This window comes from Pelodiscus sinensis, chromosome 6 (assembly GCF_049634645.1).
Source record: "Pelodiscus sinensis isolate JC-2024 chromosome 6, ASM4963464v1, whole genome shotgun sequence".
Taxonomy (NCBI): Eukaryota; Metazoa; Chordata; order Testudines; family Trionychidae; genus Pelodiscus; species Pelodiscus sinensis.
In genome coordinates this window covers 111155591-111175046 of record NC_134716.1, presented here as the reverse complement: position 1 = coordinate 111175046, position 19456 = coordinate 111155591, and the positions used below count along the sequence as shown (strand labels likewise).

Genomic DNA, 19456 nt, shown 5'->3' with positions numbered 1-19456 from the left:
TTGGGGCCGCTGTACTGTGAGCTTCTGATAACTTATCCAGGTGTATACCAATGGAGACTGTACCTTATTTGAGGAGGAGGAACTTCCATCTCAGAAGAGGCTTCCTAAAGAATTTTCAGGATTAAGCAGCCATTCTTATCTACCCTCTTTGTGGGATAGGGAGAATGGAAGAGTTTCAGATACTGCTTAGCCCTGGGGTCAAACCAGTCATGTTGGGGGACACATCATGTGTGTTCACCGACATTCTGATGTAGGGAAGTGGGCTTTTCATAGAGTATTTAGGTATAAGTGGGCTATATTGTAGGATGCTGCATGCATGAAAGATGGAATTTATGAAGCTTCTTGTTGCCTTTATGCAGAGGACCAATGTGTTCTCTGGCTCGTGTATTCATGCGTAATTCTTATTGTTTGTTGCATACTTTTTTAATGATAATTTATATCACCTTGTAGATGTGGGGTGGTGTTCTGTTACGGAGGATTTGATAGTTAAGGTTGCTTTCTTAAAAAGGCTTAATTTAGGACATGCATAATGGGGAGGGAAGTTTGTTTCCTGCATGTTAATCTTTCTGTTAACTTCTATTCAAAGTTTATTATGTTTGAGTTTTCTATTTGGTTTTTGTTTAGCTTTGTGTAATTGATTATTAACAGGTAATATAATCTTTGAGGCTCTATTTTTTTGTGGATGTGTATCATTAAAATAATATGTATCTACATCAAATGATCTTGAATAGATATTGCAAAATAGGTAAAAAGGAAAGTTTAGTCTTCATCAGAGACTAACATATGCAGTCACTGTCTTTGGAGATATTGATGAAGAATTGCTTGTGCTAAACAGTTGCTTCCTCACATTCACAAATGGAAGCCACATGCTGATGTTAGTTAATTTGGTTACAATTTCCCTTCAACCTGTTTGCAGAAGTGGTTTTAGAGTACAGGGAATAGGAGAGGCAAGAGGGAGAATGTTATAGGGTAAAATAGTGTGGGGGAAAAGGAAAGTTTGGAGGAGGCACATTATGGAAGAATACAAAGAGAATGCAAATGGAGTGGAAGACTGCCTAGACATCAGGGAAAATTTTGGAAGACACCAGATAGTGATGGGTAAGTGGAATGGTTGCCCATTCCCCACAAGGCTAAAGTAGAGTAATTTTCCACCAGCCAATGGAGAGGCTCAAATATTTGCATTTCAAATATGAAATGATCACTCACAAATTGGGCAGTCTCCCTTTAATGGCTCGAATTTTCAGGAAATTATTTCAGGAGTTTATTGCAGTAAACTCTCATGTTTAAGCCCATTTCATGATTTGAGGAAGCCAATTCCTGACTTTTGAATACATATTTTTGGCAATAAATTGCATAGGGAGGTTGTGGAATCTCCATCACTGGAGATATTTAAGAACAGTTTGTATAGACCTCTATCAGGGATTATCTAGATCAGTGTTTCTCAACCAGTGGTACGAATACCTTTGGGGGTACTTGACATACCCCCCAGACTTCTCTCAACAACTGAAAGTTGGAGAAAAGTGAATTTTTGTTTTAAGTTTTACAGCGCTGTATTATTTTTATACTTTTTACACTCAAAAATTTCATTGCTTGCCCTTCTGCGAGTAAGTTGTTTAAACAAATGTGTTGCAATGGTAGAAAAAATTGTGTCTGAAAACTGTAGGTACTAGGGGTACTTTTTTTTTTAAAAAAGGGGGATACTTTATATTTAAAAAAAAAAAGTTGAGAAACACTAATCTAGATGGTGTTTAGTCCTGCCATGAGGGCAGGCGACTGGACTTGATGATCTCTACAGGTCCCTTCCAGTTCTAGTATTATATGATTCTATGAATACAGCTTCCATTTTTCTCAGTGCAGTCATCACTTCTCTCTAGTACCAGCCTTCCTTCGTGTTCTAGCCATTTAAAAAATGTAGAGGTAGGCACAATCTGGTGGGCAGAGAGCACTTAAACGGTGCTCCAAATTTTGGTACAGCATAAGCATCTGTCTTACAAACTCCTAGTGGTTCCTCGCAGAGGGAATGTCTTGGTGGCTGTCCCAAGATCCCATCTTGTGACTGGGAGAGGAGTTGGAAGGGATCATTGGTGTAAAGAGAAAAAGGGAATGTGTAGATTTGCCTGGGGATGGAAAAAAAGGGGAGTTCACCAGCATTAGTGTTAAATGATTGAAAGTGCTTCACACAAACCCACAAAAGCACAAGTAACGTAAATTTGAGTTTTCTTGTGCCTTGTAATCTTCTACTCAGTTATACACCTTACCACTTCCCCAGTTACTATACATCCAAATAACATTAATTTTGTCCCATTAAAAATGCCTGCCTTCTAGCACTTCTTTACCAGACTAACCCCTTGTAACACACTAAACCATTACGTTAAACCTGCACAACTAATAATAGTCAGGAAGAAAGGGGATATTATGATGAAGAGCATGTGCCAGAGAGAAGGTTGAAGGACAGTCAGGTGAGCTTGGAGGTGGGTAGTCTGGAATGGTTGCAACAATGGATAGAAGTAGTCGTCTTTACTAAAGGTAGCCTGGTAAAGGGAATAGAGTTAAGGTTATAACTGTAGGTTATAACTGTTGTGTATGCTAGTTGTGATAATAGTAAGAAATGTATTAACTTTATTTTTTAATAAAGTACTGTATTCAAAAGTATTAAATTACATGATCTTAATACTAGCATGCTTAGTAAAGTAATACTAATGACTGTTAGGGTATGTCTACACTACAGCACTAATTCGAACTAACTTAATTCGAATTAGTTAATTCGAACTAAGCTAATTCAAACTAGTGCATCTAGACCTAAAAACTAATTTGAATTAGAGTTTTGCTAATTCGAACTAGCATGTCCACATTGAGTGGACCCTGGCCGGAACAGGTGCCGGCAGGGCATCAGGTTAGTACTTAGAGCATGGAGCTGCTGCCTCAGGCTAGCCAAGGGCTGTGCTTAAAGGGATCCGACCCCCACCCCGGACAGACATTTCTCAGGGTTCCCCGCTTGCTTGTCTACCTCGATGAAGGACAGCAAATCAGTCCTGTCTTGGAGTACCCTGAGTGCCCACACTCGGCACATCACAGCACTCAGCCATCAGCCCGGCTGCTCTTGCCGCAGGCTGCCATCTAGGGGGGGATCAATCAGGGGGCTGTCAGGATCCAGGAGACCCTGCAGGAGAGCTTCTACTCCGAGGAGCCCGCAGAGCCATCCCAGTCCTCCCCATTGGGGGCTCGTACCCCATTCCTCCTTCACCTCCTTCCACTTACCCCTCCCTGGCTCCCCTTCCTGATGTAAAAAAAATAAAGGACACGTGTGTTCAAAAATAGAAACTCTTTATTTAACAAAACTGGGGGTAGGGAGGTATTAACCTCTGGGGAGACTGGGAAAAGGAGGTGGGAGACAGGAAGAGAAAGGGTGGAAGAGGGGAGGAGGAAACCTGGGAGGAGGGAGCTGGAAGGGGGAAGCCAGGGGAAGAAGGAGATGGGGAAGTATAAAACTATGGTACGCCATATCTTCAGTACTGTGTCTCCTCACCTCAAAAGAGATGTTTTCGTTTTGGAAAGGGTTCAGAAAAGGGCAACTAAAATGATTAGGGGTTTGGAACAGGTCCCATATGAAGAGAGGCTAAAGAGACTGGGACTTCTCAGCTTAGAAAAGAGGAGACTGAGGGGGGTTATGATAGAGGTATATAAAAGCATGAGTGGTGTGGAGAGGGTGCATAAAGAAAAGTTCTTCATTAGTTCCCATAATAGAAGGACTAGAGGATACCAAATGAAATGAATGGGTAGCAGGCTTCAAACTAATAAAAGAAAGTTCTTCTTCACAAAGCAAATAGTCAACCTGTGGAACTCCTTGCTGCAGGAGGCTGTGACGGCTAGAACTATAACAGAGTTTAAAGAGAAGTTAGATAAAGTCATGGAGGTTGGGTCCATGGAGTGGTATTAGCCAGGGTGTAAAAATGGTGTCCCTGGCCTCTGTTTGTGGAAGGCTGGAGATAGATGGCACGAGACAAATGGCGTGGTCATTGTCTTCGGTCCATCCCCTCCGGGGTAGCTGGTGTTGGCCGCTGTCGGCAGACAGGCTATTGGGCTAAATGGAACTTTGGTCTGACCCAGTACGGCCATTCTTATGTTCTAAGCTCAGGGCTCAGGGTCGGGGGTCTCACTGGACCACGTTGATTTTCATGCAAACCTGCTCCTGGGTTCGTATGTGGCCTTTGGTGGCCAGGCTGGCAGCTATCCCTGCCCTAGACGGCCACTTTCCTGTACCTAGTGCGGAGGTCGTGGACGTTGGAGGCCTCCCCCCAAACCTGGATGAGGTCCACGATCTCCGCACTAGACCAGGTGGGCGCCCGCCTCTTGCGGCCCCGGGCAGGCTCCTGGGAGCCACCAGCCTGGTCCCGGGAAGAGACGGAGGGCTGGGTGGCAGCAGGTGGCTGGCTCGTGCCATGCCAGGTGCAGGGTCTGCTGGCTGGGTGCTGGCAGGCTTGAACCTGGCACAAGCACCGTAGCCAGACTGTGCCTCTTTAAGGACTCCGGGGCCGGGAGGGGGACAAGAGAGTTTCCCTGGTTTGGCCCAGAGTGGTCACCAGGGCAAGCTGGGAAGGGCTAGCCTCTAACTAGTTCGAATTAAGTGGTTACACAGCCCTTAATTCTAACTACTTAATTCGAACTAGGCGTTAGTCCTTGTAGAATGAGGTTTATCTAGTTCGAATTAAGCACTCCGCTAGTTCGAATTAAATTCTAACTAGTGGTTTGTATGTGTAGCACCTATGAAAGTTAATTCGAACTAACGGCTGTTAGTTCGAATTAACTTTGTAGTGTAGACATACCCTTTACTGATTTAGTTTAGCATTCTGTCTTGTCTTTTCATTGCCTTCTTTATTACTCTATTTCAATTTAAGGGCAACCTGTTAGGGCGCTTCTACACAGCAGGACTCAACTCGAAATAAGCTACACAAATTGATCTATATCAATTGCATAGCTTATTTAGAAATAACTTATTTCACGTTTTGGTGCTGTCTACACAGCACTTAACTTTGAAATAGAGCACTCTTCTAACTTCCCTTACTCCTTGTAAAATGAGAGTTCAGGAGTCGTAATAACAAGTCCTCCAGCTTGACAGTATTTCAACTTTATGTTGAAATAACTGCCGTCCTTATATGCAGACTGTTATTTTGAGATAACGCTAGTTATTTCGAAATAATGTTGCTGTGTAGACATAGCCTTAGAGAGAGTTCTTTTTCTTGTCTTTGGATTTAGAAATTCATTCTTTCGGTGCCTCCAATCTTATTATAAGGACAGAGGAGCTAGTCTTATAACTGAAGTTTTTGTTTTGATGGGTGCACGTGCACACACACAGTAGTTGTTAGTTGTATTTTAAATGGTTGCATAATACATTTTCATTATAAAATGTTTTTTATGCAAGAACCCATGGTGGGACTATCCTGTTTTGTTTTTCATTAGAGACATAAGAATTACTGTATAAGACCAGATCAGTGGTCGGTCTTGTCAGGTATCCTGCCTTTGGCAATGGCTTTAGATGCTAGTCCAAAAATTCCCCCTGCAACCTTCCAAGAAATCCTGAAGCTGACAATTACTAAATAATTTGTCCATAAGGGATGTTTCTTTGAAACTGTGTTAGCCGGAAGTTATTGTGGCTGAAGAATGAAATGTTCTACTTCTCAGTATTCTCATTATCCATATAAATGTCCAATCCTTTTCATAATCAAATTCCATCAGATGTAAAGAAATATATAAATGCTTTAGGAATCATTCCTATATTTATAATTACAGAAAATTATTTATATTTTTTCAATTTTGTCATACTTAGAAAAAAATTATACTAATTCATTTTACAGGAGAGTAACTGTGTGGCTATATTTTGCCTTCAAATATCAATATTGAATTCTGCTTCTATATGTTGATAGAAAAGGAAGAAAAATTTGAATGGAAAGAAACTTTCCAAAATAGTTGAACAGAAAAAAGTTACATTATTTTGAAGCATTGGCTGTTTCTAGTAGGAGAAAATTAAGATGGTTTGCTGTTATAAATTCGAAGTAAAGATCAGCTGAAAACAAAATAATAATTCATGTGATTGAATTTCTTTCAGCTGGAGTGACAGCAGAAGCCATTCAAACTGGTAGTGCAAGTCCAGATTCATCAGGGTCAGAAGTCAAAGTTCAGGAAGAAGAGCATGATCTTGTTGATGATGACATCACAGCAGGTGAGCATTAATATATGTAATGACACTACTACATTCCTATTGTTATTGCTTCTATTCCTTTTAAATCCTTCCAGTTAATAAGTCTATATTAGAACTGACCGGAGGGATTTGACACACACCAATATCTTGTGTGTCTATACCAAAAAAAAGCCAAAAAATGTTGTTTGCTTTCTGGCAAAAAAGCTGACTTTTTCCCCATCCTGCCCCAAATTGTTGGTCATACAGGCAACAGTGAAAAGAGCATTGGCTACACTATCAGAAATTTAAAATTCCTTCCCATAATTGCTTCTGTTTTCCACATCAATCTATATACTTAACTGTATTTTTCCTGAAACCCCATGATTCTTCTGAAGACAGGAGACTTCACTCCTTCAGTATCAGGCACGTCCTGGCACTCTACCTGCAAGGAACCAAACTCATTGGAAAATTTCCAAGGCTTTGTTGTCATAGCGTTAAGATTATATAGGTGGGCCTTATCTTCACAGAGGATTTGGGTTTCTGATACATCTAAGAATGCTACAGAAGAACTAAAACTACCTCCTCTTGAGATCCTCATAGTTCATGCCACATGATTGCAGGTGGCCTTATCAGACATTTCACTGTAGGATTTTTGCAGAGTGGCAACCTGGAGCTTACTCAACTTATTCACCGTACACTATACTCTAACTCAAGCTGTAACTGCTGGTATAGCTGTAGGAATGGTAAGTACTACAAACATCTCTGCTACTAGCTTCCTCACACCACCTACCCCTTTCATCTAAACATTGTCTGTGGAGTAGACATAGGGACCATCACTTGAAGAATAAATGGAGGTTATTTACTGTATCTGTAATCTACCTATATATTGCAGTCTTCCTGTCTGCTTTGGATCTGGTTGGATTGTGGTAAGAGGAGGAACTGGAGAGGCATTGGCCCACATTGCCTCTTATACCTTCAGTCGGGAGCATGAGGGAAACTACTGCTCGTGTATGGGTCTGTGGACACTGGTCTGAAAAATGTCCAGACTCAGACACATGGCACACGTTTACATATGTGTGGAATACAGATAAGGATGACACTTCACAAAGAACCTCCACTTGCACTAAGTAATCTCCATTTCTAATCTGACTGCTAAATATGAAGCAAGAAATGCCCTCTGTTAATATATGAAATCACTGATTGTAAAATTGCAACCTGTTGATATAATCAATCAGTGTTCCTTCTAAGATTTTCCATCCATGAGTGGAGTGAGTTTTATCTTGTGCACCAATATTTAAGTCATGTGTACTTGCTTGGATGTGTGCAACCATGGCTCTCAAGTTTTTACATATCTATCAATATCATCAGGGCTCGCCGAACCGTGGCGAGCCCCATTCGCCAGCCGCGCTGTCTGGCGATCTGCGCATGCGCAGATCATTCTGTGCATGCGCAGATCACCCGAACCCGGCTCTTCCGGGTTGCAGTCTACTCGCCATGGGCGAGTAGATTGTATTATTTGTCGAGCTCTGTATATCATTATATAAATAAATAAATGTTATGGAAGAAAGAATACCAAAACAAGGGTCGTGACTTTAAATGTTTATTTAATATGAAGTCAATTAAAAAGAAAATTAATAATGTAAAGTTTCAGTATGTTAGATTAGCCTCAAGGCTACCCTAAATCTGGACTGTCCATAGTTCCATAGAAGTCATAGGAGGCCAGAAAGAAGCGCACTGCTCATACTGTGGCAGCAGTGGCCAGAGCCACAGGCCCTTTAGAATCACTGAGTCCCAGAGAAACTGCCCTCTTTGCTCCCCATTCCCCGTTGATGGGTCTGGCGGGACACCAGCTCCTGGGATTGGTGGCAACACATGCATGCTGCTAAAAGTCAGGCAGGGTATCTGCTGTTTATCAGCTCTTTTCCTGCGGCATTCATATTGTCATCGGGAGAGCGCTCCTGCCCGCCACACACTGATCAAACTGGTACTTGCCCCTGCAAAACTTTTACCTTTGGAGGTGAGGGGAACACCGCTGAAGGACTTAAGCTTTGTTGTTCAGTGGTCAGTGTAGACCTAGCCAAGTCATCTGACAGACAACTGTGCTGTAGCAATATGAAAACTGCAGCTTTTCAGAACCTTGTGCGCGTACACTGACAAAGAGAATCACATGTACTTGAGCCATCATCGGGCCCATACATGCACAATATTTAGACATGTCTTCAGCGTACAGTTAAAGACACTACTATCGTATCCTAGCCAAATAAATCACCAGCCGAGGAGAGCTGTTTGTTATCAGTGTGCATCTACAGTTAATTCATTGGGTCTTCCAAAGAAACATGCAGACTCAAGATTACACTAATGTAATACAGGACTTTTTATTTACTATAGCTTTAGAAGAAAGTAGAATACAGGCAGTCCCCGAGTTACGCGGATCCGACTTATGTCGGATCCGCAGTTACGAACGGGGCTTTTCTCGCCCTGGAGGACGGGAGTGGCGGGATGCCCAGATGCACCGCGGTCCCGCCACCCGCGTCCTCCAGGGCGAGAAAAGGTGCTCCGTGTCTCCTTGGTCTGCTGGGGGGGGGGAGGAAGGGCGCTCCTCCCCCCCAGCAGACCAGGCTTTTCTCCGGACGCATGTGGTAGAGCAGCTGGGGCGCTGCTGGTTGGTCCCGCAGCGCCGCTCTGGGCGCTACTGGACCAAACCGGCAGCACCCCAGCTGCTCTGCCCCAGGCGTCCTGATTCAGCCGCTGCTGGTCAGTTTCAGCAGCGGCTGAATCAGGACGCCTGGGGCAGAGCAGCTGGGGTGCTGCTGGGTTGGTCCAGTAGCGCTGAGGAGCGGCGCTACTGGAGCAACCCAGCAGCACCCCAACTGCTCTGCCCCAGGCGTCCCCAAGTCAGCCGCTGCTGAAACTGACCAGCGGCTGACTACAGGAAGCCCAAGGCAGAGTTGCTCTGCCCCGGGCTTCCTGGAATCAGCCACTGATCAGTTTCAGCAGCAGCTGACTCGGGGACGCCTGGGGTTGAAACTGATCAGTGGCTGATTCCAGGAAGCCTGGGGCAGAGCAACTCTGCCTCGGGCTTCCTGTAGTCAGCCAGTGGTCAGTTTCAGCAGCGGCTGAATCTGGACGCCAGTTCCGACTTACGTACAGATTCAACTTAAGAACAAACCTACAGTCCCTATCTTGTACGTAACCTGGGGACTGCCTGTATGTCTTCTGGACTATACTGGGAAGAGTGACCGGAAATGGATACGATTAATTGCACTCATGTAATTCATGGCAAAGCAAAGAAGCTTATGATAAGCTAGTAAATAATGTTTGTACTAGTACTGGGAGGTGAAGAATGCATTTGGCACCAGCTTTAGTTACATTTAGTAGTAAAAATTTCACTGTCAATAGTTTCACAGAGAGCACCAAGCAAGTAGTAGTTTCAGATTAATGTTTTGAGGAAGAATACTAAGGAAAAGTTGCACAGCATTCCTCCTGCCTGCGCTGTTATTGTTACTATTAGAAACACAACCAGCAGCTTCTGATTCAAAAGCAGACAACCTTTACCCTCACCCCGGCACTCTTTTTAAAGCTAAGAGTAATACAGAGATGTATATTTTAAATGGACTGTGACTTTGCAATACTGAAGAATGTTTAGATTTTCCATATTCCACTGCTTGATTACTACAGAAAATCTTTCTTTCCATTTTTAAAGCTTCTTTATTTCAGTAAAAGTATAGAAGAATGAAGTTTAATATCAAGTATATTAAGCATACCACCACCAGCTGTAAAACCCCTACATTTTCAAGGACTATTCAAAACACAATTCTGTTTCTACTGCATCAGAATATTAATTGACAGAATAAGCTCCAAAACTAGTGCTGTAGTAAAACAGCTTCCAAAATGTTATTTCATGTTCATCTGTTCTTTAATTGTAAACATTTATTTGCATACATGTTTTATCACTATTGCTGATTTACAATTGTTTGAGAGCAGAATCAGTCCCACTCAACACTGAAGAAATGCTGATTTTGCTCTTCCTATATCTCATTCTGTCTTTCCCTCCTCTTCCCTGTCTCTTCTCCCCCCCCCCCCCGAGTGTTTGAGCCACCCAGCCCTGACCTCAGAGCAGCCAACTGTCCACCACGTAGCTGCTGCCTCAACCCCCGGACAGCAACCCTCTCGTGGCCCCAAATCCTGGCTGCCCATCCACCTGCAGACCCAAACCCTGGTGTCCCAAACCCTAGAGGCAGCCCACTGCCTGCGGTCCTAACCCTGGCAGCAGCCACCCGCCCACAGCCCAAAACCCAACAGCAGCCTTCTGCCCTGCATGTGGCTGCAAACCCCTGTGACAGTAACCTGCCTGCCATGTGGCTTCTGCCCCAGTGGCCCCCGGCCCAGCTGGCACCCATGCCCCTCACCTTCCAAATCCAGCAGGGATGGGGGTGGATGGAGAATTTTTTGTGCGTGGCTGCGCAGGTGCGCACCTTAAAGGGAACACTGCAGTCAGCCTCTGTTGCTGTAACAATGCATTATTTTAATTCTTCTCTTTTCCACCTAACTCCTCATTCTGTTGAAAGCATTTAAACCTTTCCACTGGGGGGAGGAAGGGGAGAAAGCTATAGATCTCTTTAGACAACTGTAGGACTGTCATTAGATGTGGAGTTGATCCATTGGTAGCAAACATAGTTAACTAACATGGAGTCTCCTATTTTGTTCCTATTTATTTCCTGTTATGTTAGAATATTTACGTGTTGAGAGAATGAGTTTTTTCTTATTAATAGGTTCTCTGACAAGAGGAGCTCTCCAACGTAGTCAGGGCTATATGAAGAAGTGTAGTTTGAAAAGTAATTAGAAATTGTTCAGAAATCTTTGCAGAACTGAAATCATGTCAGTGATGTGCAAGCAGAAAAATAGTACAATAGTAGTTGCACAAGGAAACGAAATAGCTGTGTCTGATGTAATTATTTTTGTTAGAAACGTCTTGTTACTAAATAAATGTTCTCTGTTTGTTTTATGTTATATATATTCTCACAGCTAATGTCTTAAATCTGGCAAGATGGTACGTTCTGCCCTTGACATGAAGTAGCTTATTTCTTAGCTATTATGGTTAATTAATGAATTGTCTTTTGTGATGTTTAGATCTTCCTGACTTGTAGATAAAGATTGAGCAAGTAAGCACTATTTGAATCAGTGTACAATACCATCGTAACTTGTTAAGTTTAATGTAGGCAAAGTTGATGAAGTCTAAAGAGCTCTGGTTTATTTAGTTAAATTTATTATAACTTTTGAAAATGTATGCTTCCTACTCCATAAAAATATGCTAAATATAGAGTATTTCTCTCCTGAATTTTTCTTTTCATGCCACCTGACATGCTATGTATTAAAAGGGAAGAGTATTCACTATGCTCAGAATTTAAATAGCTAAAAGATTTTCTTAAAGCACCATCAAAGCAACTAGCATACCGCAGTTTATAGATTGTGCAAGTTGCCTTTAGTTTGTGTGACTTGATTGAGTTGTGTATGGATTTTATGAGGGTTTAAAAGAAAACTATATTTATTTCCATTGACTAGAAGACTATATAAATTACATTATGAAAAATCTGGTAGGCATACTGACAGAAACCCATATCAAAAACACCACATTCATTTTGGGGGTATCCAATGGTTAGCGCATTTGTTTTTTATGGGCAATATAGCTAGTACATTTCTTGCTGGTCTGATTTTCACAGTAACTAAGGAATAAGCTTATTCATTTTTCTTCCTTTCTAAAAGAAATCATTACTGCATAATTAACTTTTTCCATGTTGTATGAATTATAAGTTGTAAATGTATTCTGTAATATGCAGACTTTCTACTCTATAGTCATTTGTTATTAGCATTGTTTAATGGCAGTATAATTAATTACCATCAAAATGCTGTCCTATGTTGAAGGCATATCTACATGTAATTGAATCCACATGTAATAGAAAGTTGACTACAGCTTCTACTTCCCTAAACCAGTACTCCCTGCTCCACTAACATGAGTGGTCTTGCAGGACCAAGGATGTTCCTGGGACTAGAGAGCTTTGGGCTGAGCCTATGAGCTGGGCATCAGCAGTAGCCCCAGTCAGGGTGCCAGGAGCTCACCTGTGGCAGCAGGGGTAGGGCTCCACAGTAGCCCTGGCTGGGGTGTTGGGAGCCAGTCCACAGCAGCAGACCCAGGTTTGTGTGGCAGCTCCGGTGGAGGCACTAGGGCTGTGTGTAGACTACATCCCTCTTTCGACAGAGGGATGTAAATTAGACACTTTGAAACTGCAAATGAAGCGGGGATTAAAATATCCCACACTTCATTTACATAATCGCATCATGGCACTTTTTCAAACAAGCAGTTTTACTTTCGAAATGGTGCTTGTTCAACAGAACTCCAGGATGTGATTATGCAAATGAAGCACAGGATATTTAAATCCCCACTTCATTTGCTGTTTCAAAGTGTCTAATTTACATCCTTCTGTCGAAAGAGGGATGTAGTCTAGACACAGCCTTGCAATCGACCCTCAGGAGCAGTCTGGATGTCTGCAACAGCCCTGGCCTGGGCTCTAGGAGACAGATGGCGGAAGCTAGGCCGGGCATCAGCAGTAGCCCCAGCAGAGGGTAGCAGTAGGGCACTTGAGCCTGGCCTGGCTGGCCACCTAGCTGTGCCAGAGACAGGAGTGCCTGGCCTGAGGCCCAGCTGGCACTGGGTAGGGGTAGCAGGCTTGGGGACTGGTGGCAGGGGACCTTCTTTGGTCTGGCAAATCCCCTTGTTCAGGACAGTTGAGGCGCCGGACCAGGGGAGGTACAAGCTGTATTATGAAAACAAAGTAATGCAAGTCAGAAGTATTAAAATAAGGATTCACAGGGAAATAGAGTTGACCTTTCTTCATGTCAGCATTTCCTTTGCCAGACTACTATTTTCCTACTCCTTGATTGTCCCATCCTTAGAGTTTCTCCTCTTCCTTTCTTCTCTGAATTTATTACCATGATGTCAGATAGCACAATTGTGAGCACCTACTGCTGCAGCTGGCAAAAGGTTTTGAAAGGACAAGATAGGAAGACCTATTTTCTGTCTCTATCAGAGAAATTCTAAGACATGAGCATGCTTTTTCTTTGAGTGGCACTCAGCATTTTGAAATCAGGAAGCCATAGTATGTTGTTGGAGTCTGCCTGCAGTGATGGGTCTTGGTTCAAGGTAGTGAACATTTCTTGTTAGTTCACTTCACAATTTTATGAAGTGTACTAGATAATTAGAATACTTGTAGCATAACTTTATAATTTACAGATAAAAATTGATTCTAAAAATCTTTTACATACTGAAAGTTGACTTATTAAAGTGGGAAAAGATAGGTAAAAGCTGTATAAATTAGGCTTATGATCACTTCAGTATAACTTTTTTTTCCAGAAGGATAGTTCTAACTGGAATGGAAGTAAGAAAAAAAAAATTGAGTCTTGAATGGAACAATTTAAATCTCACCTTGTCATCTTAAAAATATGATGCAGCTTCGTTTCCTGCTTATCTTTTTAAAGCTAATATTTATTGATCAGCTGCCCAAAGTAATGCTAGTATGCAGTGGTCAACAGGAATTTCTTCAGTCCAACTTGACATTCACCAAACACTTCCATTTATCCATCTAATTTTTTAAAAGGATCACTTTCCCATCAATCCTTTTAGAGATTAGGACATTCTAGTTTAGGCAGTTGAAAAAAATTGCTGAAGCCTATTTCAGGAAAAATACTTTTACTAATACACTAGACTGTGTGTTAAGCATTTTTTTAAAAAAAATCACTTACAGTAGTCCTCAGGGAAAATGGATCTGTTCTTAAATATACTGAACATATATATTTTAAGCAATTTTCTTTCAAAACAGTAGAATGTGTCCATTATCTTTCATGGCTGGAATATAAAATTCAGTAAAATGTTTTACTTGTGCATGAATTGAACACACATTTTAGTCAAATTATAAGCATTATCATTTTACAATTTACTACAATTCCTTCTTGGGCAAAAAGCCCACTGGCTTCAGTGGTCAGGACTTCAGGATGCAGAATAAAAGTCAAGTGACTTTTTGAAAACACTGTATTCTAAATATATTGTATATTTCAAGGTGTGGTGATTTGAAAGAAAACATATTACTTAACACTTCCCCATGTCCGACACCTGAGATCCTAATTCTGCAAAGCAAAATGAGTTTATCTAGAATGTTAGAAAGTTTGAAGGAATAACACTTTTACAGATAAACGATATAACCAGCTGTAATGGTTTTGGCTGTTTTGTGAAAGAGACAAGAGCTTTGTTGATAAATCAAATATCTATTTGTCAAAATATATTTGCCACTAACCGGAACGTTCTGTCAATATAATGTACTGTTTCTTCTATTTTATTGTAACAATTTTTAAAATATTAGTTGTCAGAAAACTCCAGCCATTCCCCACAGGTCCTGCACATCTAGGTAGTTATAGTATACCTCAGAGGCTTGCTGTGAGCCTCTAACCTGCTTCTTATCCTTTTCTGAGGCTAGGATCATAGCTTACTGAGCCACTCATACCATTGGCAAAGTTAAAGGATTGGGGTGAAACCCCTCCATAAGTCCTGCTTTCCAGGAGCAGACATTTTAGTGGTATGGGGAGTGTTGGGGGGAACCCAGGCTCACCCACTACTCTGGGTTCTGGCCCAGGGACCCTAAGAATCAGCAGTTTTCCTCTAGCCCAGTACAAAAGCCTTTTCCCCGGGGTCACTTCCCTAGTACCTTTTCTTTGGTACCTGAGTGAATCTTTCTTGCTTCAGTACCAACACACTTTCCTTTCTCAGACCTCTCAGCAACACACATCTTTGCTTCAGTCCCTCCATCTTCTCCTTCCCCCTCACTTTCCTGAAGGGAAACCTTTTAAAGTAACCCAGCAGGCCTTAATTACTGCAGGTGCCTGATTAGCCCGCTGCTTCAGGTAAGCTCTTAATTAGCTTCAGGTGCCTGTCTTCATTATGTGGCAGCAATCCCTGGCAGTTTACTCAGGAAACAGAAAAGCAATCACTCAGCTCCTGGTATGTCTATCCTCCACCAATCATTGTAGCTAGCTGCCCTGGGTCTGTCATATATGTATGTATTCCTGAGCTCTAAATGAGGAACATAATTTTAAAAAACACTTATATATCTTTTTCATTTAGAAATGTACATATATACTTGTAAGGAGTATTGATACAAGGAATGTGAAAGGATAACCAGTTAACTGGTAAACATCACCCTTAACGGATGATGCTTATGGGTTCCAGTTAACTGATAGAAGCTAGAGCAGCTCCCTGCCTGCCATGGGCTCCAGCCAGCAGGATCTGCCATGGACAGAGACTGCTCTGGATGCCTATTGCAGGCCTGAGCATGTCACAGGCAGGGCTGCTCCCGCTGGGCTGGAACAGCCTCTGCCTGCGGCAGGGGGTAGGAGGGAGAGGGAGAAGGTGAGCTGCAGCCCAACTGAGCATCTCTCCCATCCATTCCCCTTTTAATTGGTTAACTGGTTAAATGTGATGTTTAACTGGTTAACCAATTAAATGGGATTTTACTTTCCCAGTTGCTACTGAATTTTGAGGGTCAGTACTTACTTGTCTGCACCAAAGATTTTAGTCCACTCCTTGTTCAATATAGTAAGGAAATGGCTGGTCATATAATAAGAGTCAAGAGTCAAATATCACTGACATTGTCCAAAAACAGATAGATAGCATGATTCTACGTCAGTACCTCCGTTTACAAGAACAGTATAGAGAACTGTGGAATGTAGAGATAACTGTGACAACTTTCTTAAACTTACTGTAGTGAAAATTGTCTTGAAAAGAAATTCTCAAGAAGTAAAACTGCAATAAGAATTAAGAATCTTTGATGAAACATGTGCATCATAAACAGAAAATGATTAACATTGTTTTTTAATTGTGATCTGTGAGCTTCATTAATGAGTCTTTATTTTCTTTAGTAGATGTAAAAATTATACATGAAGAATCTATCATTAGAGCCACCTGCTGCTGTCCAATGTAATCTGATTAATATAAATCTATACAGAAGGTAGAGTTCACAGATAGGTAGATCTTCCTGGGCTTGAAAAATGTGCTTAACGTTCAATGGAGGATTGCATTCGCTTGCCAGGGGCTGATGTGACAGATGGTGGAGAGACCATTCTAAATGTCTAATGGCTTCAACCCTTCTGGAATTCCACCCTATATTTCAGTAGCTATTAAATGTCTTGATCCCTTTTGTGCCTGGAATTCCCACCACCAACACTGCTCATTTGGACACTAGTCATTTGGTGGATACAAGATGGGCTCTCTCTGTTGTTCTGTCCCTGCACTTAGTTCTTCCCTGCAGCAGGAAGTGATTGGTGGTGGGAGTTCTTGGTTCCCTTCTCCCTCCATTAGCATCTGTTTTTGGTCTCTCCTTGTGTCACACACTTCACTGGTCATACCTCTTGGGGAGAGAGAGAGCAAAGCAAAGGGCTTGATTGAGATAAGCACAATTCAGCTGCAGAGAGCTGCAAACCAAAAACTAGTCTGGAGAGATAAGTGATATGTGTCCTTGCTCAAAAAGAGGTGTTGGTTAAAGGTCTGAGACCTGAGAAGACATTTTTTGAGCACACCATGAAGAGAGTCAGAGGGGACACTCTTCCCCACTGAATAACTCCTGAGTCTGATTCTGCTGTTGGTCAGAGCTTTTCCCAGCAGCTATGTAGCTGTAGCTGGGCAAATCTATGATTATGAACAGACGCACAGTCTAGCTGCAGAGTCAGGAAAATAGCCGTGCATCTGTTCACCTTCTGTTCATATGTGATGTCTTTTTTTTTTTTTTTTTGTAACCAGAAAAGAGCTACACACATACATATGTATTGTGTGTGTGTATAATTGTAATTCAAGTTTAGCTTCTGAAAATGTGAAGGACTCCCATTTACCAAGGATATGTCTACACTGTACGCTTATTTTGAAATAAGCTATTCTGGAAGAAATACTCCAAAATATTTTGAAATAGCATGTCTGCATTATAGGGAAGCCTCAAAATTAGTCTAAGGCAGACTTTCCTAATGTGGAAGTGCTACCTCGATTTAGAGGCCCAGGAGGCACTGGGGAGTAATTACTTTGAATGGCTATTAGAAGGGAGGAGCAATTTGAAATAGCAGCAGTGGAGCTCACTACTTCTATTCCGAAATAGCTATTTTGGAATAGGCATTATTCCTCATGGAATGAGGTTTACAGAAGTCAGACTAAGATGTCCGTTATTTTGAATTTATTTTGAAATAACGGAATTGCTGTGTAGACGCTCACATTGTTATTTCAGAATATTGCTGTATAGATGCACCCCAAGGGAAGTTTCCTGTTTAGTAGGAGTATGTAAATGTGTGGATTTTTCAGCCATATGAGCTTATGTGTACTCAACTGATTCACAATAACTCTTCTAAGCTTTTATAGAAGTGTTTTAAAAGCATTTTTCGAAGAACTATAGTCCTGTAGTGAATAGATGTAGTTTGCAAAATTTGCTTTAATGCTATTTATATTCTGTCTCTTTTTTGCTCCAAGTAGTAGATACAGAGATGTGACAACCGTGTACAAATTAACCTAAAATAATTTCTCACTTCAGCCATATGCCCCATCTTTAAGCAATTAATGTCCATTCTCCAAAAATGTCCTGTTTTTATGAGAATCTCTATTACATTTGTAAATTGCCTGCTGGATTTTTGAAATACAAAGCTGTTAGACAACATCTAGAAATGTAAATAAATAAACGAATGAAGCAGTTTTTGCATGATTATGTATATTTAATATAGAAAATAACCATATCCAGTGTATTTCAGTGTAAAAGAAGGAAGACTGTTAGTCTGAGACTGAATATTGATTTTTGCACATCACTGCTTTTGAGGTCCGTACTTATAGAACATTGATATGTCCATTCGAGTTGAAAGATTATAGGAACTGGCACCATATTAAAGTGCAAATTGAATCTAGAATGCAAAAATTCAGTACTCTGTACATGCCCTACCATAAAATGCCTAATCTTTGGATCAGTCAATAATTCTTATCTCTTTTACATGGTACAGATATTATTTTCACTTATAAACTGTACATTTTCATCAGACTTTCCACTCATGAATTTGTAAAATATTTACATATTATTCTATTTTATCTTGTGTGTATTATTTTTATATACAGTTCTCTCTGATGATGTTGCCTTCAAAAATTCCAGTAACTGGAGTTTGTATATTGTTTCTTGACTCTAGCTAGCCGCTAGAGAGGCCCACATACCACGAAAGAATCATAGGACTGACAGGAACCTTGAGAAGTCATCTAGTCCAGTCCTCTATACTCATGGCAAAATTTAGTATTGTGTAGACCACACATGACCGGTGTTTACCTAACCTGCTCTTAAAAATCTCTTATGAGGGAGATTCCACAAATTTCCTGGACAATTTACTCCAGCTCTTACCCTCTCTGAAAGGTGAAAAGTTTTCCCTAAATCACTCTTGCTAGAATTTAAATGCCTTGTTTTGCTCCTATTCTCAGAGGTTTGGGAGAATACTTTTTCTTCCTCCTTTTAACAACCTTTTATATACTTGAAAACTGTGATTGTCATCTCTGTCTTTTTTTTCTCAGGATTAAACAAACCTAGGGGTTTTTTTCAGTCTTTCCTTATCAGTCTTATTTTCTAGATCTTTAATCATTATTGTAACATTTCTCTGGACTTTTTTCCGTTTGTCCAAATCTTTCCTGAAATGTGGTGCCCAAAACTGGACACAGTGCTCCAGTTGAGGCCTAAACAGTGTAGAGCAGAAGAATTACTTCTCTGTGCCTTGCTTACAGCACTCCTGCTAGTATGTTCCAAAATGCTGCTGCTGCTGGTTGTTGTTTTGTTTTTCAGAAGTCTTACACTATTGACTCGTACTTAGCTTGTGATCCACTATAACCCCAAAATCCTTTTCTGCTGTACTTGCTAGGCAGTTATTACTAGGGGCTCCGGGTGACTTGAAGACATCTAACTTGTTTAGATAATTTTTAACTTGTTCTTTCCCTATTTTAACCTCTGATCCTATCTCATTTTCACCAACATTTAGTATGCTTGTTGTCTAATTGCTACTTCTCTTTTCTGATGAAAACTGAAACAAAAAAGGTCATTTAGTATTTCTGCTATTTCCACTTGTTCTGTTATTGTCGTCCCCTCCTCCCCCACATTGAGTAATGGGCGTACCCAATCCTTAGCATATCCAGTCCTTGTTCTTCCTCTTCTTTCTAATATATTTGTAGACTGTTTTCTT

The 19456-nt window shown here is 41.2% G+C and overlaps 1 protein-coding gene across 5 annotated transcripts in view; it reads left to right on the top strand.

Moving 5' to 3' along the window:
• Nucleotides 1–19456, top strand: part of WDR7 (WD repeat domain 7) — a 352131-nt gene that overhangs the window by 136197 nt on the left and 196478 nt on the right. For all 5 annotated transcript variants that reach the window (XM_006116571.3, XM_075932629.1, XM_014570212.3 and 2 more), the window contains one exon: nt 6104–6217. In XM_006116571.3, coding sequence (XP_006116633.2) covers nt 6104–6217 — 114 coding nt within the window. The remainder of the gene's footprint in view (nt 1–6103; nt 6218–19456) is intronic.